This window comes from Lepidochelys olivacea (genome assembly GCF_965140295.1).
Source record: "Lepidochelys olivacea isolate rLepOli2 genome assembly, chromosome: 13".
Taxonomy (NCBI): Eukaryota; Metazoa; Chordata; order Testudines; family Cheloniidae; genus Lepidochelys; species Lepidochelys olivacea.
In genome coordinates, this window is record NC_140423.1 from 5,813,331 (window position 1) to 5,838,537 (window position 25,207).

Below are 25,207 nucleotides of genomic sequence, written 5' to 3' on the forward strand. Positions count from 1 at the left end.
GTGTACATCTAACAAGAGTAGGGCAAGCTACAGAGGAACTACACCAGGATCATGCCATCAGATAATCTTTAATTTTACTTAATACCACCACTCAGCTCAACTCTTATTTCTAGAAGTTATCACACTCAGCCTAGAATAAGTAGACGTTTCAGCCAGAAAAAGAACAGGTTAAATTCTGATTTTGTCAGCTATAATAGCGTCCGGAAGATTCTTGCTAAGAAGCTGAATACCACTGACTTTAACTGCCAAGTTCTGTATTCCCCCCGCCCCCCCCCCCCCAGCTTTTAATTCAAAGTAGAATCCTGACAATGAGACGTGCTAATAGAATTAGTCTTCAGCTACACACTGTGCAGCTGGGCTTGTTAGCTCAGTAGCTGTTGCTACATTCTTATCAGAACCACCTAAAAGACTATTAATCAAGAATGGCTGCCCTCCCTGTATGGATCTCAGAAATGTAATTAGACTCCAGTAAAAATGGGAATTCATGTTGAAAAGAGGCAAGAATAATGCGAGGTGATTCTGAACTCATAGATATTGAGCTGAATCATCAAATCCGTGCCCACTGATATCAGAAAGAGTTTTGCCTGAGCAAGGCCTGAGTAAAAACGGAGACAATCCTTCAAGACTTTCCGCAGTGCCTCCTTTAACATGGTAGTTAATATTAAGTGTCAGGTGCTCAGCTAGTGTAAACTGAGGTAGTTCTGTTGACTTCAATAGAGCTATGCTGATCTATACAAGCTAAGGATCTGGCCCTAAATATTTAAAGGAACAGGACTGTTCACCAGATAAAATAATACTGCCGTTGAAAAGACATTGTGATGCATGATTTATGGCTTTAGATTTGTTTGTTCAGCACAACACTACTGTGTTGCCATGCCTTAGATCTGTGTTTAAGTGTAATTTCATTCTTTGGGGATCTACATTCAAACACTTGCTACGCTGTGATTGCTGCTTATCATGTTGTCTCGTAGTTTCTTTGTTTGTTGCATTTGCCTATTGCCTCCTAGCTTATACTTAGACTGTAAGCTCTTTGGGACAAGGATTATCTCTCTGTTTGAATATTGCTGAGCACAGTGGGGTTCTGGTCGATATCTACGGCCTCAAGGCACTATTGCAGGAATCGGCAACCTTTGGCACGCGGCCCACCAAGGAAATCCGCTGGCCGGCCGGGACAGTTTGTTTACCTGCCGCGTCCACAGGTTCGGCGGATCGCAGCTCTCATTGGCCGCAGTTCGCCGTGCCAGGCCAATCGGGGCTGCGGGAAGCAGTGTGGACCGAGGGATGTGACCCTTATGTACTTGAATAGTCCTTACTCAGAGGTGCTCAAACTAGGGTGCTGAAGGTGCTGTCACACCCCCTGGCTTGAACTGGTTTCCATCATATCCAGGGTTTACAGTTTGGTTCAATAGCTCTCAGCACCCCCACTATACAGATTGTTCCAACATCCCTGTCTTTACTCCCAGGAGTCGTCCTAGTGACTTCAGCAGGACTCTTTGTAGCGGTAGGGACAGGATGCAGACCAGCTTGGCTGACTACAATGGAACCACTTGTGTAAGGATTACTTGCACGAGTAAAGGAAAGGGATTGGGTCCTGGTTTGTGCTTATTCACTCCCTTAATATCAATGTCTGCACTAAGAAAAGGAGGACTTGTGGCACCTTAGAGACTAACCCATTTATTTGAGCATGAGCTTTCGTGAGCTACAGCTCACTTCATCCGATGTAGCTCACGAAAGCTTATGCTCAAATAAATGGGTTAGTCTCTAAGGTGCCACAAGTCCTCCTTTTCTTTTTGCGAATACAGACTAACACGGCTGTTACTCTGAAAAATGTCTGCACTGATGGTGACACCTTGTGGTAAATTTCCAACAAAATAAATACTCTGATTTAAGAGTATCACTCGGCCATCTTTATTTAGCTCTGGACTGGTGCTTTGGAAAGACCTGTTTTTTCCAGTGTCAGAAGCTGACAGGACTATTTAAAAGCTGGGAAGAGAGGGAAGGCTTCCTGGATGCACATGCAAACAACACAGACAAAGGATTTCATTAACACTGTACTGCGACCATAACTCACGAATAACAAAGCCCCAAGTGAGCTATAAGGATGCAGGCAAGGTCTTTTTAAAGTGCGTGGAAGGATGTATCTGAAAGAATCATCAGTTTTAGAAGCATGAAGTCAGAAACGTATATAAAATTCAACATTCTGGCCTCTTAAATGGTGTTTTTAAAGTGATAGTAGCAGTCTTTGCTTGTGATTATCTTTTTTCAATAACTGCATAATAAACATACTAAAGTACATGTGCTGTAGCCTGTGAGGAATATTTGGGAACGGGTCAAAAAGAGCCACAATTCCAAAGGAAGGTGTAATGAGTGGACCCCAAAAATGCAGCTTTTTCACTGGGGAAAAGAACAACACATGAATATACAAAGCAAATAATTGACATAGATGATGCTTAAAATTCAATGTCGTAAAGGCCTATAACAGGATCTATAACAATGCACAGACATGCAGGGCTCTTTTGTTAGCCCTGTCTGTTAGCCCCTGAGTGTGTTCTCTGAGCCAGGTTCACAGCATGGACCTTGGGAGTTAATATTGCTTCATGCCTGAAGTGCAGTAAATAACATGTTTCCTTTGGAAATAAACTTGCTGTTCAGTCTGGCTCCTCCCCATGGCCATGCTGCCCACTCTTGCCTGCACAGTCTAACGACCTTACAGCTCATTTGTAGAGGGGAAATTAGGCGATGACCTGAAGGCGGTGAGTATCCTACTTAGTTGTCTTCACACTACATGTTGCCCTGGCTGAATTTCAGTGGTTTTGCTCCCCTCCACATTGTGCAGCAACTTACCTGGCATGCTGATGAAAGGCTGAGAGAAATAGGTAAATAAACCCAGGAGTGTTCCCAGATGGGGTCTCCAAACTCTTTCTGATTCTCCCTGTGCTGCCATAAGAAGAAGCAAACCATCTTATCAGGATAAACCTCTTTCTCTAGCTCAGTGAGTCATGGACTCCGCTGGGGGGCACAGTGGTAGGTAAATATCAATCTTTGCATGTCCACATTGTGACATGTCATTCCATATTCTTTATGAATATATGCTTATATGAATATGACATAACTGAGATATACTTTATGCAAGATAACTCATGTGAGATATCATTGGAAAGGTTATGATTTACTGAATGTGATTATCCTATTTGTACGCCTGTATCATTTCTGTATCTGAAATTAGGAATAATTGATGATGTATCTGTATTTCAACTATGCTTCTTTGGGTGACGCCCACTGCCAATACTTCAGGTACAACAATGGAAAAGCCAGACAGGGTGGATGGCCCATCAACAAGGACAATGGACTCCTAAAGAGCTTAGTCTTCCTATGAACCCTGTGGGTCAGCCTGTGAAGAATGGCTACAGGGGCCCTACAGAGGCAGGTGGTCTTGTCACCTGATACTAAAACATTACCTGGGACTTCTTGTAACTTTCCACTATAAGGGAAGGGGAGTCAAACTAGGAAACAAAGGACTCCCACCTTATGCAAATCCTATTTAAGAGTGGGGAGTGAGGAAATCCAGGTCGTCAGTTCTCCCGTGTTACCCCATGCAAGATGACTGCTAGAAACAACTAAGACTGAACAGGGGGAAAGAACTGGACCCAGGCTGGAAGGGCGTCTGGCCTGTGAAGATTATTAGAACCACATTTAGGGTGAGAACTCACATGTAACCAGTTTCTTTAGTGTATTAAGCCTAGTTTGGGTGCTCTGTTTTATTTTCTTAGTAATCAGCCCTGTTCTGTCTGCTACCTCCCTAACTACTTAAAATACACCTGTTATCGTTAATACATTTATTTCTGGTTTATAATACAACCCCGTTTAGGTGCTTTCTAACTGGGAGGGCGAGAAATTGTGCATACCCTCTTCCACATTGAGAGAAGAGGTGAATATAACATATCTTTGGGTCTGTACTCCAAGGGAGTGGACATCTGAGTGCTGGAGCAAGTCCCTTAAACTGAGTTGTCCAAGAGCTGATCTGCAGCTGGGTGTGGCTCTGCCTGTGTGTGTGTTAGAGGAGATTTTAAGAGCCTGGCTCAGCAAGACAGGTTAAAGGGGGCCCATGCTGGCAGAACAGCTACACTGGGGTCCAACCCGTCACACACATGAGTTCCACTCTGTCTACATCTCAAGTTCTCAAAACACCAAAAATGTTTTTATGAGACATTTCTACCCAAATGAAAAAAAAAGTGAAATTTTCTGTGAAAAATAATTGGCATTTTTCACCCAGCTCTAGTGGGGAGGGAAACAAAGGTTCAGAAAGGTGAAATCATTAGATCATTCATTAGCTGGTCACTAATCGTAAATGAAAGAAGCTTGGTATCTGATTAATGTTTACAGGTTTCGACTGCATTGCCCCTCTTCTTGAAAGCAGCCACTAGTAAACACAAAGAGGCAGCGCACAACCCCTGTGTGCTATTTTGGTTGAATCAGCAACCAGGAGTTTCACTGTTCGCAGTACACAAATAGTCCCATTCTCTCAGGCAGCTGTCTTCTGTGAAATGAAAGTGCAGACATCTACAGTATTACCCTGTGCATATTCACACAGGATCTGCTGTTATAATGATAATGAAGGCAGCTAGGATAATCATCTTAAAGCATAAATACATCCCAGATGCTGACTCACTTTCTCTTGTTCAAATCTCACTTTTGGGAGGTATTTCTTTTTGCATGCCGCTTCCAGTGCGGGTTTGTTGTGTCTGGAAGTAGCAATATTATTCTTTTTTGGTACAGGTCTCCAAGCTGCTTAAATCAATGTGTGTCTTTTCCAGACGCTGTAGTCCCTCCAAGTACAGATTGTAATTAGTTGCAGTAGCAAATATGATCAAGGCCAGTTCAGACAATGCTGCCACAGCTGCAGCCTCAGAGGTCGCTCAGGTCAGTTTATGCTAGTGTGATGTCAACTGCTCGTGTTCCAGTATGGGTCACTTTGTGTTGACGGAGAAATGAAGGGGGATAGAGTCCCCAGGGGAATCAGGATATTTCCTACGCAGATCACCATCCCTCACTTTTAACAGGAAACCTCTATATTCTATTCCCTATTTAGCTCCACAAACCTGGTCTACTTATTCCCTCCTCCGTTGGCTCAAAAAACCATACTTACCCAGCCTAACCAATCTTCATTACATTGTTCATGGCAAGTGGAAAGGAAAAGGCACACATGCATTGACTCTTGCCCTGTGAAGGCAAACAGACAACTGACAAAGTCCTATTTGCTGGAGGTTCCAGAGTAGTTTCAACTGGTCCTAAATAAGGCCTTTAGCTCCAGCAGGGATGAATTTGGCCCATAACATCCAGTAATGCTATGGTTTAGTCCCACTCCTATTCAATAAGCCTCAAAAATCTCTTTAGAAATTCTAGACCTTCCACTATCTTTATTATTCTTATTTATAAAGCGGGGTTTATGGCCAAGAAACTTGAGTAGCTGCTGGTAAATTTGGTAAATTGAAACCTGCCTGCCAGTGGTACTACACTGCACAAGTATCCAGAAAGGCTATGCAGGAAACACACAAAACCAACTGAAAGCCCCTATTCAGTGGCAGAACAGTGTGGGCAGAGATTAACTCCACGGACATGAATCACAAACAAACCATAGGGCTCCTGTTAGCACCGGCTATGCGAGCCATTCCAGAAACGCCTGGGGATGAACTTTCAGCATAGCAGGCTTGGCTCAGTTTAGCCACACAATCGTTTTTTATCACCATGTTTGCTAATTTTATTACCCCAAATTGCCATAGATGGGCCCCAGCCAACGTGCACATGGGGCAGCCCCTCAGACTGAAACTCAGCTGCAGCCGAGACCTGAGCAACTAGCCCTCATGCTGGCTGGATGGCTGCCTCCAGCTTCAAGGGGGCAATGCAGTTCAGCAGCCAATGCCCAGCAAGCACCACGCTAAACGGAGCTGGGCAGGGCAGTGTTGCCAACTCTGGTAATTTTATCATGATTTTATGATTTTATCATACCTAAACTTAATTTCCCCAATACTAATTTCTCCCTACTGTTACTCACACCTTCTTGTCAACCGTCTTCTAATGGGCCACTCTCTTACCACTTCGAAAGTTATTTTTCCTCCCTTGGTATCCTGCTGTTAATTGATTTATCTCATTAGACTGACCTCACACTTGGTCAAGCAACCCCCATCCTTTCATGTATTTATACCTGCTCCTGTATTTTCACTCCATGCATCTGATGAAGTGGGTTCTAACCCACGAAAGCTTATGCCCAAATAAATTGGTTAGTCTGCAAGGTGCCACAAGGACTCCTCATTATTTTCATCATGAGTCTGGTGATCTTCGATGTTTGCCTTGCAGCCTCAGTTCCTGCAGTCACGTGTCTCAAGGCTTCGTTTTGTTTTTTTTTAATGTAAGATTCTTTCCAGGCCTGGTCATTGCAGAGAAAAAACTTGAACCCGTGACCCAGGTGCAGCCTAAAATCTCTAAAACCAGAGCGCAAACAAAATGAACCCCAGAAGTTCTAATTTTTTTTATTATTATTTTTTTTAAAAAATCTCTTGATTTTTTAAGCCACGCTTGTGCCTTTTGAGGTGTGTTGTGGTGGCAGAGTGCTGTGCTGGGGGCAGCCGTGCCCAAATCACTGTTAAGAGGGCCCAGCAGAGTTGGGATCTGTGTTCCCTATATTTTGGGTGGCGCAGGGACAGGTGATGGATGAATCTCTGTGTGTGTGTGCAGCTCCCACTAAGGCCCTGCTAGGGCCCTTTCTACTAATGCAGTAACCCCAGAGCTATTGGTCCGTCTGTCACAGGCCCTTAGCCTCCCCCCCCCCCAACTCCTCAGTGAGACACTCCCACACGGGACTCCCCCTTTCTGGAGTGGTACATTCCCACACCTGTCACCCCACGCTGGCACCTCCGCGCTCCGTTCCCCATCACGGTGCTACAATGGTATATGCCATTTCCCCAATCCGTCGTCCCCGCGGTGGGCGCGCCGTTGGTCTGCTCCGCGACTGCGCAGTGGCGCTGCCCGGGGGCTCTCAGCTGGGTGAGTGTTTACAGCTGCCCGCCGGAGCCCGAGGGCTGAGGAGAGCCGGGCCGGTGTGGGAGGGGGCTGAGGAACCGCTGCCCCGGCGCCCAGGTAGAGCCCCTCCCCCACCCCGCCTGCTCCGCCGGCCTGAAGCGGCCGCTCTCGTTGGACCGAGCGCTGCAGGCCCCCAACCGCCCTGGCCTCACGGGGGCCCCTCCCCCCCTCAGGCCCCGGGTGGGGGAGGGGAGGCCGGAGCCCCCAGCCCCTTGCTGGGGGAGGGAGCGGGATGGAGACCCCCCCCCGATACTCGGCGGTTCCCTCTCAGTGGGGCAGGCCCCCAGAGGCCTCAGTAATGGTGGAGCCACCCCTCCCCCCCCCCAGCGCCCTCTAATGACACGGCCCTGCGCACCTCGCCAACGACCCTATAATGGTACGGGGGGGAGGGCTGCTGGGGTTCCCTGCACAATGTGGGAGGCCCCCCCAGGATAACCTGGCAACCCCCCTGCTCCCCCCCCCCCCATATAGTGTCTCTTCAGTGCTGAGTCTGGCTGCTGAGTTGATCTCTGCTTATTTAAATTGCAATCCTGAGCTGTGGAGTAGTGGAGCAGGGGCACAGGGCTGTGGGTACGAGGGAGGGCGATGCAGAGCAGTATTTATTACACACACGCACCAGTGACCCGCATGGGGTCTTGTAGTGGAAGTAACAATGGGGGGGCAGAGTGAGTGTTTTGGGGAGGGTTGTGGGAGGATCAGTGAGAGGGGCGTAACTCAGTCTGACTTTAGCTACCTTTTAAAAAAGCGTGCTGTGGAGTCTGTGGCAGTTGTCAAAAAAGCTGAGTTTACCTCTCTTGTGTTTCTTTGTGAGCTTACTAACAGTGCATTTAACTCTATTTGCTTTGTAATAAATCATTAAAATATCATTGTTTGTTCCTGGAATATGAACGTAGCTTCTCACATTGTAAGCTCTTCTTTTTCTCAGAAGAGGTGAGCATGGCACCATATAAATAGCGGGTGGCGTAACCATTCCTGGAGTGTACACAACTCAGTAACTACGCTGTTCTGATAGTGATCATAATTGTGGCATGCACACTCCAGAGTAACGGCCAGACCTGTAACACTGTGATCTGTAGAGAAGTCTGTACTCTGCACAAGAACTGCAAACGAGTGCAACTAAAGTATTAAAAGATGCGGGGGAGTACCTTTGATTATAGCTATCAGTTTAGGAAAACAAATGTGTAATTATTGGAAAAGAGAAGTTTCAATGGGGTATGTTTTAAAATTCTGCATATAAAGCAGATGTTTTCCATAAAATGAAGACCAGTCTGTGCTACAGAAATAACCGTTTCAAAGTCTCATTGACACTACCAGTATAACTTAGAGGACCCTGTTACAACTTGGTTGTCCGCTGTCTGGGTTACAAAATGACTGTTGCTTGTAGTGTGGATGAGAACCGTTGATGTCCCTACAACTAGGCTAAAGCCTGGTCAGAGGACAACAATGTCTTATGTCAAGTTTCAGAGTAGCAGCCGTGTTAGTCTGTATTCGCAAAAAGAAAAGGAGTACTTGTGGCACCTTAGAGACTAACAAATTTATTTGAGCATAAGCTTTCGTGAGCTACAGCTCAGAATTGAGCTGTAGCTCACGAAAGCTTATGCTCAAATAAATTTGTTAGTCTCTAAGGTGCCACAAGTACTCCTTTTCTTTATGTCTTATGTGAGACTTGTGATTTCATGATGGTTTTTAGTGTATACTGGACCGTAAAGCCACGGTTGTGGTGCTTGTGTGCACAGGAAGGAAAAACGAAGTTTGTTTAACCTTGTCAGGGAGCCACAGCAGAGCCCTGGTAGGGCCAAAACCATACTTCACAATTGTATTTAAACATGGAGATTTTAATAGTGTGAAGAGGATCTGAATGGAGGGAAGGAGATAAACATACTCAAGAAAATAGTGTGCACAAACAAACATCAAGAAAAACAAGGTCTTAAGGGATGGAAGGAATTTTCTACATTTAGTAATTAATCTGTGAAGAATACTACCCAAAGGCACCAACCAAACTATAATCAAGCAATCACAAGAAATTGATAGGTATTTAAGAAAAAAACAAAATTGCAGGATAAGACCGGCTGATGTACATATTCTAGATTCTGGGCACTCTCACTAGCAATATAGTGTAATGGTGTTTGTTTTTTTTAAACTGATGAAAAAGGGATGGTGGACAATTCTTATTACCTGCCAATGGGGGAAAATATCCAAGACACTATTAATGGATTACTATACTTGGAGGCATACATTTATTAAACAGACTAAAGGTCCTTCCTAAGAACTTGATGGAGGTTCATCATGCCTCGTCTGTTCACAGACAGGACGGTACGCTCTGAGAATACATATGTTGAGATTTTCTTGCTGCAATTTCTTCTTTATTTCTTTTGAAACTGGTAAAGTATATAAATTTTCTCTTGCTGAATGTATAGAACAATTTAGCTGTGGGCAGATCTACTGAATCTAGAAAACAACACTAAAGCTACTGCTTCTGCAGTTATTGTTAGCACAGCATAGCAAAGCACTGCAAATAAAAATTCGCATTGTACTTTCTGGAATGGAACTTTTTAGTGGGTGGGAAACAACTAGATTAATTTGGAATTATAAATGAAGTGCTTTCCCTCTGTAACTCATTCTTTAAAAGATGAAGATGTACTTTATGAACTGTCTCTCCTAAATAGAGAGTAAGTGGTTTGCTTTCTTTTCCCAGAATGAACTGTGAGTCTGTAAAAGTGACATCAGCAGTGTCATTATTTTGTAAGGGCTGGATGGGGTTGAAATAGTTTCTGAGGGGGATGATCTTTCTAAACTCTTAGAAGAGACCATGAGAAATTGCACTCACTTCTGAGGAAATTTCTTTCCAACAGTTGCTCTCTATTCTATTGCATTCTCCACTGAAGGTGATGCTTGGAGCTGCAGAAGCTTGAGCCACAGGAAAGTATGTATTCTACTGAGGAGGTGGTGGATACATTTAAAAAAAAAAAAAGATAATCAAGGGGCACAGGCAGAAGTGGAGGAAAAAAAAATGTATGTCCTTGGATTTAGAATCCTGTTATGTTTTCTTTCACCCTTCACTGCAGGCAATTTGGGAGGCTCCCTGTTTCTTTTTTCTGCCTGTTTCTTTTGAAGTCTATTAATCCCCTTCTGGTGTTCTTGCAAACAGAGTCTGGATGTTCCTTGAATTTTGGCAAACACAGGCCATGTTTTTATGACTTATTTTTTATTATTATTGCTTGGACTCCATAGTGGAAAAGGGACAATGAATGGAGTGGAGTGCCCCAAGGGTCGGTCCTGGGGCCAGTTTTGTTCAATATCTTCATTAATGATCTGGAGGATGGTGTGGATCGCACCCTCAGCAAGTTAGCAGATGACACTAACCTGGGAGGAGAGGTAGATATGCTGGAGGGTAGGGATAGGATACAGAGGGACCTAGACAAATTAGAGGATTGAGCCAAAAGAAATCTGATGAGGTTCAACAAGGACAAGTGCAGAGTCCTGCACTTAGGACGGAAGAATCCCATGCACCGCTACAAACTAGGGACCGAATGGCTAGGCAGCAGTTCTGCAGAAAAGGACCTAGGGGTTACAGTGGACGAGAAGCTGGATATGGGTCAACAGTGTGCCCTTGTTGCCAAGAAGGCCAATGGCACTTTGGGCTGTATACGTTGGGGCATTGCCAGCAGATCGAGGGAGGTGATCGTTCCCCTCTATTCAACATTGGTGAGGCCTCATCTGGAGTACTGTGTCCAGTTTTGGGCCCCACACTGCAAGAAGGATGTGAAAAAATTGGAAAACGTCCAGCAGAGGGCAACAAAAATGATTAGGGGACTGGAACACATGACTTATGAGGAGAGGCTGAGGGAAGTGGGATTGTTTAGTCTGCGGAAGAGAAGAATGAGGGGGGATTTGATAGCTGCTTTCAACTACCTGAAAGGGGGTTCCAAAGAGGATGGCTCTAGACTGTTCTCAGTGGTAGCAGATGACAGAACAAGGAGTAATGGTCTCAAGTTGCAGTGGGGAAGGTTTAGGTTGGATATTAGGAAAAACTTTTTCACTAGGAGGGTGGTGAAACACTGGAATGCGTTACCTAGGGACGTGGTGGAATCTCCTTCCTTCGAAGTTTTTAAGGTCAGGTTTGACAAAGCCCTGGCTGGGATGATTTAGTTGGGGATTGGTCCTGCTTTCAGCAGGGGGTTGGACTAGATGACCTCCTGCGGTCCCTTTCAACCCTGATATTCTATGAATGGGAACCAGAATCTATAATCTTATTTAGCAGTTCAAGGGTGGTGCACTGGAGGAGAATATTATACAACTAAAAATGTGAATATTATGACCTTCCTACCCCCCTCCCCAAAACATGTATGTAATTCTGAAACTCCAGGTACATGATTTTGTTTTTAATATTTTAAGTCAGCTTTTGAGTATATGTTCTGTTCTAGTGTTTTTACATTGATATCTTTGCAAAGAAGTTGTCTTATTGTTATGACTTTAAGTTGTTTTATGTTTAACAGCCTTAGCGCTTATAATGATGTTACATGTCTTCTGTTGCTCATCTTCCCCCACCCCAATTGAGTTTTAGAACTTGCTAAAAATTGTTGAAGAAGATGGGAGGTGCAGTGAGTGCAGGAGAAGATAATGATGAATTAATTGATAACCTGAAAGAAGCGCAGTATATCCGGACAGAGCTGGTGGAGCAGGCATTCCGTGCCATTGATCGAGCAGACTACTATCTTGATGATTTTAAGGACAATGCTTACAAAGACCTGGCGTGGAAACATGGAAATTTTCATCTCTCTGCACCGTGCATTTACTCAGAGGTGATGGAAGCTTTGGATCTACAGCCGGGACTGTCGTTCTTGAATCTGGGCAGTGGCACCGGTTACCTGAGTTCTATGGTCGGACTCATCTTGGGTAAATAACTTTGTCATGTTAATTACTGATTAAATTATCATCTGTTTTCATGATCGTAGGAAATATTCCTCAGTTTAATTTCAAGATTTTAAATTCGGTCTAAGTGCAGATAAAGAATATGTTAATCAGATTTGGCCAATTAAGCAGGATTCAGGGGAACCTAGTGATGACTCAGAACAGACACTGATGCAGTGCACAGCTGATTGTCATGGCCTCCTACTGGCATGAGTCTAGGCTTGCTGGGCCCTCACTTGAGGGGAAGATCAAGATGTCAGGAGTGGAGAGAGACGAGTTTGTGTGGGATGGTGATTGAGTTTGACCAGGGAGAGCCCTGAATCTTTAGATCTATGACCCATTTATTCTTAATCCCCTGCAACCAGCCTGAAATACATTTAAAAGATCTAATTGTGATTTATTCCAGTGTAAGATCAGTACCTGGTATCTAGTTCTAGTTACTTCCCGAGTGCAAGCAAGGAGATGCTTCAAAATACAATTTAGCAAATAGTCTTATGTCTTAATATAAGAACAGTGGCGGTGGTTGCCCACAGTTAGCAACTTTCTTTTTCCCTTACCTTCCTCCAGACAAACACACAGGAGTAAATGTGTAAGTAGAATAGCTCTTCCAGGATGTAAAAGCGTGGCTGATCATACAGAGTTAAATATATGAAAATGCAGGAAATCACCCCTCAATCTCATGGTGGTAATAATCACTCTGTGTGGAGAAGTGTCAAAATAAATTTCAAACTGCATTGATCCTAGTGAAATGCAAAGTCAGTGTTTACACACTGCTTCTGACTTCCAGTACAGCTTCTAATAGCAGGAGGGTCCCCATTACCCTCCTGCCTGTGGGTCAGAAATTTTAATTGTTTAAATGTTTGTGTCATCAGAGCTGAGACTTAGTCCCACTTCTAGTGAGCGGGCATGAAGCTGGAACTTGTTTATTGGTTTGCAACAAGCTTTGACAAAACTAATTAGAATATGAACACTTATAACTTTAGGTGCCTTTGAACTATTTCTCCCTTAAAATGAGCAAGCCTGTCTCATATCAAAATAATAGAGGGGTTTGTGTAGCCCTAGTTATAATGTAAATATGGCTATTGTCTTCAGTGCTTAATAACAGGACTCCTAAACTGTGCATAACTGTAATTCTGCAACAATTTCCTTTCAGATATTTGAAGGCAAATTGCCATATTATGTATTTTTCTTTGTTATACATGATCATGTTATGTAAAGTCACATGATATAACTGCATTGAACTTGTTATGACATTAAACAAGGATTCGGTTTATCAAAATATGTAGGGACTGTTCTGTTTCTAATTCAGAGGAGTCAGTCTTCAAAACAAAAGTAATCAAACAAAGATTAATTCCCTAAACTGTTAGAATCTTCTGAAAGCTGTGGTACTTCCTCTCTTGTCCTCTGGTAGAATTTAGACTCTCAGCACTTCAGAAGAACCAGAATATTGCTAATCAATATTGCCTCTGTAGTAACTTCTGGAATGCAAATGTGTTATAAGCCCTGTTCAGATTCCTGTAATGTTCAAGTTCTTTCAGGTGTAACAGAGAATAATAAATCTTACTCGTGGCATACTAAGTAAGTGTCTTTCCCTTGTTTTTATGGAACTCAGCTGCACTCTTAGTATTACTCTAATATATTAAAGTTACAGTTCAAAGGGATGTTTCCAACTTATTAACCATGTTTAGTCTGAAATTTTTTACCTATTTGTTACTAGTAACATCTAAGATTATTATAACTGAAAAGTAAAACATAAACATCTTTTTAATTTTGTGGGAATTGTTGCATTTGGCAACACATCTTGTGGTGTTTTTAAGCCAACCCGCTTTCCCTTGTTGAAAAGACCCTTATAAATATGCTAATACGAGCAGAAAAATCCTTCTAAAACATTTTAAAAGACTTTATTTAAAAAAAAAAAAGTTCAGGATGTATCTTTTAAGGGTTGTTCTGTCAGAAGCTTGAACTTTTATATATTGCTCAATTAAAAATAATTCAAGCACTGTTCCTGTAATAGTAGTGAGTCTGATTTCTAGAGCTAGCTAAAATTGCCATGTGAACTGTAACTCTTGCCAATTTTTGATTTTTGGTCACTTCCCATAGCAATAATCTTTAGTGATTTACAGTGGATTCTTTGTGTTCTATAGCAGTGGTACATCTGAAACATCAGCATTCCTGCCTCACCATTTTCTGTGTAAGTAGGAGCACCCTGGTCACAAAAGGTTGCTGTACATCAAGGCATTAGCCATCGCTAGTAGTAAATGGTCCTGCACTTCTAAGTGCAGACCTCAAAACAAACATTTTAAATTGTAGAAACATTCTTAAGAAGTAGTTTATCTGAAACACATTGAGAAAGTAACAGGGATCAGTTGTGCTTAGCTTTATCCAGTTGCCCTTAAAACCATTTTCTTTGCACTCTTTAAACTTGCAGGTCCTTTTGGTGTTAACCATGGTGTGGAGCTTCATTCTGATGTTATAGAGTATGCAAAGCAGAAATTGGACTTCTTCATCAGAACAAGTGACAGCTTTGACAAGTAAGAGTAGAGAACACCTGTAGCATCCTACTTCATGATTTTGAATTTAATAATTACTACTACAAAACTACTAGCTGTTTGGGTAGCTCTCCCTATTCCCACACAAGAACTGCAGATTTAAGGGTGATTTTAGGACACTAGCTCCTTAGGCTTGCTGAGCTGCAGTGTGTGACGACGTTCTAAGCTGATGGGTATGTGGGAGGAGAGATGTTAAGAAATTTTTGCTATGTTGTTGTACTCTTAGCTGTTCTAATGCCACACCAGTTGAAAGAAGCCAAAATTGGGTATTAGCAATAAGATTTAATTACAGCCAATATATTTGAGGCTGCAAATGGTGATGGTCATCTATCTAAAAAATTATATTTGTAACCTCTCAGCCTGAATCCCACCAAAGAGTGTAAAGTAATTTCCATGCTGCTTTAATAGAGTTTTATTGGAAGAAAAACTTTATTGGTTAAAATGTGAAACTATTTTTACGATGACTAAAGCAAGATGACTATAACCAGAAGTTACCTTAGCAATACGAGTTGTAGCTGTCATATTTTTGGATTTATTTTGCAATTTATTTGTGGGAAGTGCTTCTGATCACCTGGCACTGTCACAATGCTAGAATGAATAAAATGGGTACAGCAGTCTTTAAACAAGAAGAGCTGAACTGCAGCCACTTCACCAGTCACTATACTGAGACGCTGATGGTTAAGTAGGGAAGAGGTAACCCCCCCCTTAGCATGCAGTCTTTTGTTGTAAGCAGAGAGGTAAGAGTACCTGTGAATAGGCAACCAGTCCCCTTCATTACTAAAATAAATAAGCCTATCGTTATTGTTCTCGTGCCATCTCACTTTACAGAAATGCAATAACTGTAGCTAAATGGCAAAGACCAACGTAAGTAGAAAGTTTCATATCTAGAGACCTGTTTGAAAAAAATCAGTGACACTGCAGTGCAAGTACAAAAGGAGTGGTGGGGGCTACAGTATTAAAGATGAGATCCTTGCCCATCTGTGGTAGATAGAAACTGGTATATCTCATTTAAACTATATCAAAAAGAATAGGTGGTCTAGTGTCTCATCAAAATCTTTTTAATAAAACTCTCCTAATAGCCAAGTCTCTGTACAAACTACTGATGAGTTGATAACAGTGCAGCAATTATGTTGGCAAACAAATTGGCCAATAATTCATTGTTTGTAAAATGCTTTGGGATACCTGGAGTAAGAAAAATAGTATAGAAAACTACATTGCTCTACAGCTGACCAATTTGTACTTCAGAGATTAATACGGTCATAGATAAGAAGAAAGTCTTCGTTTTTTAAATGTTTTTGAGTATAAATACAGGTATGTGAAAAGGGGAAAATAGCTGCTAGGATATATGGCATAAACACAGGTAAGGACTATTAGCCAGTTGTTACAAACATATCATGTTGCTGCACTTCTTGAAGTCTTTTGCTTTTGTAATACTAATACCATATTTTAGTAGGCTGCCTCTTTCCAAGGGCCTCAGGTGGTATGTGGATATCTTGGTACAACTGTATATTTTAATCGCAGTTAACTCACGCAAATAACTCAAAAAAATTAATAGCGATTAAAAAAAATTAACCATGATTAATCGCCGTTTTAATTGCACTGTTAAACAATAGAATACCATTGAAATGTATTAAATATTTTTGGATGTTTTTCTACATTTTCAAATATATTGATTTCAATTACAACACAGTATCCAAAATAGACAATGCTCACTTTATATTGGTTTAGATTACAAATATTTGCACTATAAAAGTGGCAAACAAAAGAAATAGTATTTTTTCAGTTTCTCATACAAGTACTCTAGTGCAATCTCTTTATCGTGAAAGTGCAATTTACAAATGTAGATTTTTTTTTGTTACGTAACTGCACTCCATAACAAAACAATGTAAACTTTAGAGCCTATAAGTCCACTCAGTCCTACTTCTTGTTCAGCCAATCGCTAAGACAGACAAGTTTGTTTACATTTACGGGAGATGATGCTGCCTGCTTCTTGGTTACAATGTCACCTGAAAGTGACAACAGGCGTTCTCATGGCACTTTTGTAGCCAGCATTGCAAGGTCTTTACATGCCAGATATGCTAAACATTCATATGACCCTTCATGCTTCAGCCACTGATTCCAGAGGACATGCTTCCGTGCTGATTATGCTCGTTAAAAAAAAATGCATTAATTAAATTTGTGACTGAACTCCTTGGGGGAGAATTGTATGTCCTCTACTCTGTTTTACCCGCATTCTGCCATATATTTCATGTTGTAGCAGTCTCGGATGATGACCCAGCACATGTTCATTTTAAGAACACTTTCACTGCACATTTGACAAAACGCAAAGAGGGTACCAGTGTGAGATTTCTAAAGATAGCTATACCATGTGACCCACGGTTTAAGAATCTGAAGTGCCTTCCAAAATCTGAGAAGGACGCAGTGTACAGCATGCTTTCAGAAGTCTTAAAAGAGCAACAGTCTGATGCGGAAACTACAGAACCCGAACCACCAAAAAGGAAAATCCGTCTTCTGCTGTTGGCACTGACTGACTCGGATGATAAAAATAAACATGCGTCGGTCCACACTACTTTGGATGGTTATCGAGCGGAACCATCATCAGCATGGGCGCATGTCCTCTGGAATGGTGGTTGAAGCATGAAGGGACGTCTGAATCTTTAGTGCATCTGGCACATAAATATCTTGCGACGCTGACTACAACAGTGCCATGCGAACGCCTGTTCTCACTTTCAGGTGATATTGTAAACAAGAAGTGGGCAGCATTGACTCCTGCAAATGTAAACAAACTTGTTTGAGCGATTGGCTGAACAAGAAATAGGACTGGGTGGACTTGTAGGCTCTAAAGTTTTATGTTTTGTTTTTGAATGCAGTTATTTTTTTGTACATAATTCTACATTTGTAAGTTAAACTTTCATGATAAAGAGATTGCACTACTGTACTTAGGTGAATTGAAAAATACTGTTTCTTTTGTTTTTTACAGTGCAAATATTTGTAATCAAAAGTAAATATAAATGAGCACTGTACCCTTTGTGTTCTGTGTTGTAAGTGAAATCAATATATTTGAAAACTATTTAAATAAATGGTATCCTATTATTGTTTAACAGTGCGATTAATCGTGATTAATTTTTTAAATCATTTGACAGTTCTAATATTTTACCATTATTGCTGCATCAAATTTAGGGATTATTATAGTCTTCATGAATTCTGGCTATTCTGCAAAAACAGAAATTAGCATAAAATTATTTCTTTTCTCTTTAAATTATATCAGAAGTACTGTATTGCATGAATTTTTGTCTAAACTATGAATTCGTGGTGTAATCCTGGCTCAATTGAAATTGACGATAAAATTCCCATTGACTTCAATGGAGGCAGCATCTCACTCTTAGTGTTGAAAACCATTTAGCAGTTTATGGGAAAGATTATGGAAAACTAAGCCAAAGACATTCTAGTTCAGTCTTAAAAGGGCTTAGAGTTCAAATTGTACTTGTAATATTTATGCAAAGATATTGTAACTGGGCCCACAAATTGGGTAATTGTATGACAAATCCCCAATCCTGATAATTTGTGTAAGCAGTTATTCAGTGTGTGTGTTCAGATTATGTACCTAAGATCTTTGGAAAATCTCATGTATGAGTAATTTCAGAATCACTCTAGTCTGGAGGGCCTCAAATTGTGGCCCTTTGTGGTAGTCTGTAGAATGAAACTTTTTGAGATCCAGGAAATTGGGGGTTGGGAGGGGAAATGGCCAATGAAATTTCTTTTCTTATCAAGTATGTAGTGTTATAATTGGACTTCTTCTTTTTCAGATTTGAATTCTGTGAGCCCTCCTTTGTTACTGGCAATTGTTTAGAGATCTCTCCAGATTCTACTCAGTATGACCGTGTTTACTGTGGTGCTGGGGTACAGAAAGAACATGAGGACTACATGAAGAGTCTGCTGAAAGTTGGGGGAATTCTCGTCATGCCACTCGAGGAAAAGGTTGAGTGCCTCTTAAACTAGGATTTGATTTCTTTATTCTTATTTAGCCTATAGGTGCAGTTCACTACCTTCCTTATAGGTAACTATTCGGCATATCAGCTCTTACACTAAGTGTTTACTAGGAATAAAGAGAGCAATTTCCAGAAACTGAACTATACGTGTCTTAATTATGTTACAAAGTATGCATACTTCTACCAGACCCTCTTCAGGTGTTTTGTATTTAACTTTTTAGTGAATTGTGAGAGGTACTCCCAAGTTAGTTTAACGCTTCATTTTTGTACTTCTTCAAGAATGCTTCTGTCAAAATTTGTTGAAGTGAGGTACCATACCACACTTTGCTTTCCAGTGGTAAATTAGACAGTCCATAAAAAGTTTTTCATAGTAAGTACGTGGAAAAGGAAGATAGTGGTGCAGGGTTCGGTTGAGTTGTAGCTATGTGAATCTTACATCTCTTGATATCTTTCATTTGAGGCTAGGAGAGGGAGAAAATACTGAATTAATAATTTGATTTCAAATTAGCTTGAATTTCTGATTGTAAACTACTTCATAAATAGACTTGCAAGTATATAGTGCAGTGTCTTGTTATATTTATTGCAACCAGAAAATAATTTTTAAATTATAAGTCAAGAATACTTACTGCTTGATCATTTCTTTAAGTGTTTAAGAGTCAACTTCACAAACTGTCCTCTAAAGAGGCATCCAAAATACCGACATTCATGAGTGCCAGTGAGCACTTTGTCCCCACAAATTGGGTAATTTCTGTGTATATGAAAATACAAATACACCTAACTTGTATATATAAATATTACAGATATTAGGAAAGTCCTTTTGAAAATTTGAACCAAGGAGGTAAAGATTAGCTAAAACTTTCCTTCACTATTAAAGAAACAAAAAGATTTTCTGCAAGAACAAATCTGGGTTTAGTTGGGTTTTTTGGAATTTCTTTTTCTACTTATCCCATACATTGTTGAAGTGTTCTCTAGCAGGAAATTTTGTTCAGGGTTCCAGATACAGCCAGTGAGAATTGGGCAAGAAAAAGTGGCAGCTTACTTTGCCAAACAGGAAGCATTCAAAATAGTTGCAAGTCATAGGTTAAATAAACAGCAGAGTCCAACAGCCTTTAGCAAAAACTGCAACTGATATAAAAAGAGCTTTCTAGGCCTACCCTCTTTATATTGTGGAAAACTAGCAAGACAGTTATTAGACTACTGTTTCCTTATCAGTGTGCTTCAGCCTTCTTTGTGGCAGCAACACTCTATGGACTCTACTTTTCCTAGGATTGTGGTGCTGTTATTTACTGGCCCAACAGGCCGGATACCAATTTTTCTAATGGTCTGCCATTTTTAATGGTATGCCACAGGTCACGGTTGATTTCAAAATCTGAATAACCATGCCCGAGCTTTCTAAACAAATATATCTTCATAATTCTGGCGTCTCTTGCAAGTAAAGATTTATTGTTTCAAGGAACTGCTTGGTTTAGGATTGGAAGTGACATATGGAGCCTTTCATCTCAAAGTACAGTAGTTAGTTTCGGTCAGCAGCTCACAGAAATTATTACCATTCAGAGGCTCTTAGGTCACCTACAATATGTAAAATTAATTGGTGATCCCATTCACACAGCAAAACCCACCAATATTATTTGCAATAACTTTCTCTCAGCCAAGGAATGAATGTCTATTGAAGATTGAATTACCCTCGGAACTCTGAGGCAGCCCCTATAGTTCAGAATGGGGAGAAACTGGGAGGGCAGTGTGATGAAATCTGGTATTGCCACTGCACATGTTCTGTGTTTAGACAACTTTGTCCATTAGGGCTGTAAATCTGGTTCTCTTCATGAATTCTATATTCACTCTTTAAAGAGAGAATTATGATGAACCTGTGTATTACTTGGCTTTTCACCTTGTCGCCACTAATTCTCTGTATTTCAAACACTTTGCCTGAAATCCAAAAGGCAAACAGTAGATTGTTCATTCTCGGCATAAAAAATTAACTATAGATAACTGATTTCTACTGTTTACATAGTAGACAGCACTTTCTCTCTTTGATACAGCTGACGAAGATAACACGCACTGGTCCTGCTGCCTGGGAAACCAAGAAGATCCTTGCTGTTTCTTTTGCTCCTCTGATTCAACCTATTCATGCAGATTCAGGGAAATCGAGACTTGTTCACTTGCGTAAGTATAAATGTTTATAGATATGCTTGCTCTTCTTTCTGCGGTCCCTTTGGCTGTTAGTTTCACCTTGATCCAAGCATGATACTCATACACAGCGGAAGTACAGCTTCCTTCTTTTGGAGAAAACTACTCAAGACGTTTCATTCTTTTGACAGTTGTCCAGTTTTGTCCATCCTATGCTGCATACAGGTTTCCAGTATTTGAAGAGGTGTGGTATTAGGAAAGCAAGTTGAAAAAACAAATCCAGAAATGTTAGTGTCTGCTCTGTGAAATTGAAAGTGCGTATCTTTGTATTTTAAAATAATCTGCCTGCATTTTCAGTTTCCTGTTTGTCAGACTGTACTGGCTTGCCCATGTGGATCCATACATGGATTCTTATAGTATTAAGGGAATATATTACAAAGTGAAAAATGCACACAGCATTTGTTTCAGTTGTGACATTTATCAATTTATATCAATAGCATGGCTATGCAGAGTTTCCTTCAAACATGATACCCTTCCGGAGGGGAGTTGCATTATTTTTATTTGTATTGCAGGTAGTGCCCAGTGGTCCCAATCTAGATTGAGGCTCCATTGTGCAAGGTCCTGTACAAACACATAAGAACACAGGGTCCCTGCCCTCAAGAAATTACTACTTAATCTGTTTCTATTCTTCTTTGGTATCTGTTTATCACACTGTACAGAGCATATTAACTGTCCATCTGAGTATACCTTGCATATTGTGTCCACTATGAGGAAGCCTGCAAGTATTTCCTACTTTATTTTTCCCCTTCTTTGCTTAGAAGAATGTCTGTAAGTGTTTGTAATCCAAACAGAGTTTTCAATTTAATTTGATGCTTCTCAGTGCAGGGATAGATGTATGCAAATACAGGTTTTATTTATATTACGCGAGAGACATGGAATTGTGCAGTAGTGACTGTTGCGCACCTTGGATTGGCTGAATAGTGCTGCACAAAAGCATGTAGACTCCTCTAAACCAGTGGTTCTCAACATTTCCAGACTACTATACCCCTTTCAGGAGTCTGATTTGTCTTGCGTACCCCCAAGCTTCACCTCACTTAAAAATTACTTGCTTACAAGAGCAGACCTAAAAATACATTTTTAACCATATCATTATAAAATCAATTGGAATATAAACATTGTACTTACATTGCAGTGTGTAGGCTATAGATCAGTATAAACAAGTTATTGTCTGTATGAAATTTTAGTTTGTACTGACTTCGCTAGTGCTTTTTATGTAGGCTGTTGTAAAACTAGGCAAATATCTAGATGAGTTGATGTAGTCCTGGAAGACCTCTGTATACCACCAGGGCTACACATACTCCTGGTTTGAGAACTGCTGCTCTAAACCACTGAAGAGGGTTGGTATGTACCCTATATAATACACAGTCACATGCTTCTAACTCCTTCTATCCACAGATCTTGAAACAGGTTTCATATGCTAATGATGTTAGCCTACACCTTTTGAAGTAGATAAGTATTGATGAGGAAACTGACAAAAGTTAAGTGATTTGCCCAAAGTCTCAAAATTAATCAGCAGCAGAGCTGGGAGTGGAATCCAGATCTACTCATTCTGTTTTGCGCATTGAGGACTGTTTCCACACTACTGAGAAGTCCGGAAACAAACTCCTCCACTTTATTGTACAGTTTGAATTGCAAAGTCTTAAGATTTAAAACTTAAAACACGGTTGCATAAAATAGTTCATTTGAGTATAAAATACCAAAATTCTATTTTAAATATTATATTTAATGTCTGCTGATTTGTGTTTTGTGCACAGTGGGTTTGTGCGTTTGAACTTTTTCTCTCAACTCCTTCTCTCAGTGATCAGATTACAGGAGAAGTGCATAATACAACATGTTTTTTAGGGAAAAACATTAACTTTATCCGAGCTGACAGAGTTTGAAATAAAGTTGGGTTTTTTTTATAAACATAACAGGGAATTAAAATAGTTATCCTCACTCCATTTCAGACAACTTTTCAGCCTGTGCTGCCAGTTTTTTTGCTTCCATACCTGTTCATATTTTTGTTCTGTGTTATAGCACCAATAAGTGTCCGCAGCCTACAGGATCTGGCTCGCATTGCCATCCGAGGAACTATTAAAAGGATAATACATCAAGAAACAATGAGCAAAAATGGAAATGGTCTGAAAAACCCTCCAAGGTTTAAACGAAGACGTGTTCGCCGTCGTCGCATGGAAACCATTGTCTTCTTGGATAAAGAAGTCTTTGCCAGTCGTATCTCAAACCCCTCAGATGATAACAACAACTGTGAGGAGATTGAGGAGGAGAGGAGAGAAGAGGAGGAAAAGTGTATCTCTGAACTGAAGCCAGATCCCCCTGTAAACTTTCTGAGAGAGAAGGTCTTGAGTCTGCCTTTGCCTGATCCCCTGAAATATTACCTGCTTTATTACAGAGAAAAATAAGTATCTTGTTCATAGAAAGCAGAAAGGTAGACATAAAAATAAAATACTTCTTAGGGCTTGACAAATGTGTACCACTTGCTTGCCTGTTAACATGACCACACATGGCAGTAGGCTGGCTAGCTGGGGAATGTGGCTGCTGTATTCTTAAACATCATAGCTTTTTTTAAGTTTCCTCTCCTTCTTGGTTGTATGCTATAGTTTTATCCTGCAGCAGTGTTCCCTTTTAAAAAGCAAGCTGATGAGGTGCTCAGTTGCTTAGAGAGAGAAGGATATCATTCCCTGAAAACTAACTACATAGAGATGTCTATTGAAATCTCTTGGCTGCACTTTCACCAAATTGCAGTTTTAAATATTCTTAGGCAGTGCTCTAAAGACTTCATTGTCCATGCTGTCCTACTAACTTTGACACAAATGGAGTACACATTTAGTTTCATTTTTAAACAGAGATACTGGTAAAAATCTGACCTGGTAAACCTTGTTTGTTCCAGTAATCTGCAAAAACACACAAACGTACGAAATCAGACTTTGATAGTACTTTGAGGTATCCAGGTTTTGAACACTGAAGCAAAGCACTGGCCACCTTTCAATTGGTGGGTCTCAGGTTAGCTATAAACCTTACATTTTTTTAAATTTTGGGGGGAGAGGAATGTTTGGCAGGGAGTTGGTGTTTCCTTCACAGAAAACAGCTTGTTTTGTAAAATCCAGTCTGAGGTGAGATGCAAGCTACGTAAGGTTTTAAAAAAAATAAATAAGGAGAGCAAATTTAACTTAGAGTTGCTAAACTGATCAGCTGACTTTCAAAGATTGCTAGGGCGATCAGGTTTGTGGCTGTTTCCTCTGGCACCACTTATAAAGTAATTCAGAAAAAATGGGTGGGAAAAGGACAAACCTAGCAAGGGGTTAATCTAAGACTGGCGCTGATAGTGCAATCAACAGACCTGATATGAGTTAATGTGTGACTGCTGTGCTGGACATAGTGTAAGGCAGGTAGTCTCAGGCATTCCTAGCCTGAACTAAAGGAAGTAGCCAGTGTCCTGGGAAATGAACCAAACTTTGTTTCTCAGAGGTTACACAGGGAAGTGGAAACAGTCTAGGAAGCCAAAGTGAGTGGTTATGCTACTGACACATAATGCTTAAGTGCCCTGTTTGGGGCTATGCTGTAGCAAGGAGACTGCAATGCTGTTCACGTATACCTTGTCCTTGTAGATGAGCAGGAACTAGATTTACAGCCTTACTAGTTCATTTAATTTTTGTTAGTTTCTTTAAGTAGCTTGTGTAGAAAGACTTCATAACCTGCAATTTCATGGAATATAAATTCTAATCTTTATTCTCAAGTCTTCCTGTAATGATGGTAGGAGGAGATTTATATTCATGTGTTGAGGGGAAGATTGCTTGATTATTTTGGCCTGTTTGAAAAATCTGTGTACAATATTGGGGGCTAGAAGGAAACAATTGAGGCTGCATTGATTTGGATCACTCAAAGGCTAACTAAATAATAACCCTATCAGTAGATAATCCAGCGATGTTAGAAGGGTATTTCCTCATCAGTTGCAGTTGGTGGGCTTGATCTTGATCTCATTTGTATGGTCTCCTTAACTTGCTAAGAGGAGTGAATGAAGTTTGTCTTGCCAAAATACATTAACCTGGACTTTGTTACATGGTACTGAATCACACAATTTGCATTGACCGAGTTGTGTGTTTTAAATCTTGTGCAACATTTTGAAAATGTAGGAATTAGTCTAAAATGTCTAAGCAATGCTTTTATGCTCGCTCCCTTTTTAAAAGTCTCCAAATACCCACTCTGTACTTGTGACAACTAACGTCTTTTTCTATAAAATACGATGTATGGATGACCAATAAAATCCCTATGAACTGCATTTTTTGTGACCTCCGAGGATATTATTTTTAACTGTTAAACATTCGTGTTCCATGTTTGTAATTGATATATGCCTTTCTCTCCAGCGGCATGACAATTCCTCACCCTTCGAGCAGCCTCTTTATTTGGGCTACTAAGTCCCCCTCCTATTTATTAATTGCAGGCCTTTCCACAGATACCGTTTAGAAGTCTCTTATTTTTAAAATGGTCAATAACAAC

General features: G+C 40.7%; 1 protein-coding gene across 4 annotated transcripts; it reads left to right on the top strand.

Annotated features, from left to right (window-relative positions):
* The first annotated feature begins 6,950 nt into the window (after positions 1-6,950).
* Positions 6,951-24,989, top strand: PCMTD2 (protein-L-isoaspartate (D-aspartate) O-methyltransferase domain containing 2). Of its 4 annotated transcripts, none has more exons than XM_084646278.1 (6): positions 6,951-7,041; positions 11,642-11,973; positions 14,417-14,519; positions 18,344-18,515; positions 20,566-20,689; positions 22,730-24,989. In XM_084646278.1, the coding sequence occupies exons 2-6, from the start codon at positions 11,667-11,669 to the stop codon at positions 23,110-23,112; spliced, it is 1,089 nt and encodes a 362-aa protein (XP_084502404.1). In that variant the 5' UTR covers positions 6,951-7,041; positions 11,642-11,666; the 3' UTR covers positions 23,113-24,989. The 4 variants fall into 4 exon arrangements, with proteins under 4 accessions (XP_084502404.1, XP_084502403.1, XP_084502405.1 ...); XM_084646277.1 differs by having other exon boundaries at positions 7,008-7,134; XM_084646279.1 differs by having other exon boundaries at positions 7,018-7,134; positions 11,636-11,973.
* Positions 24,990-25,207: the final 218 nt, after the last annotated feature.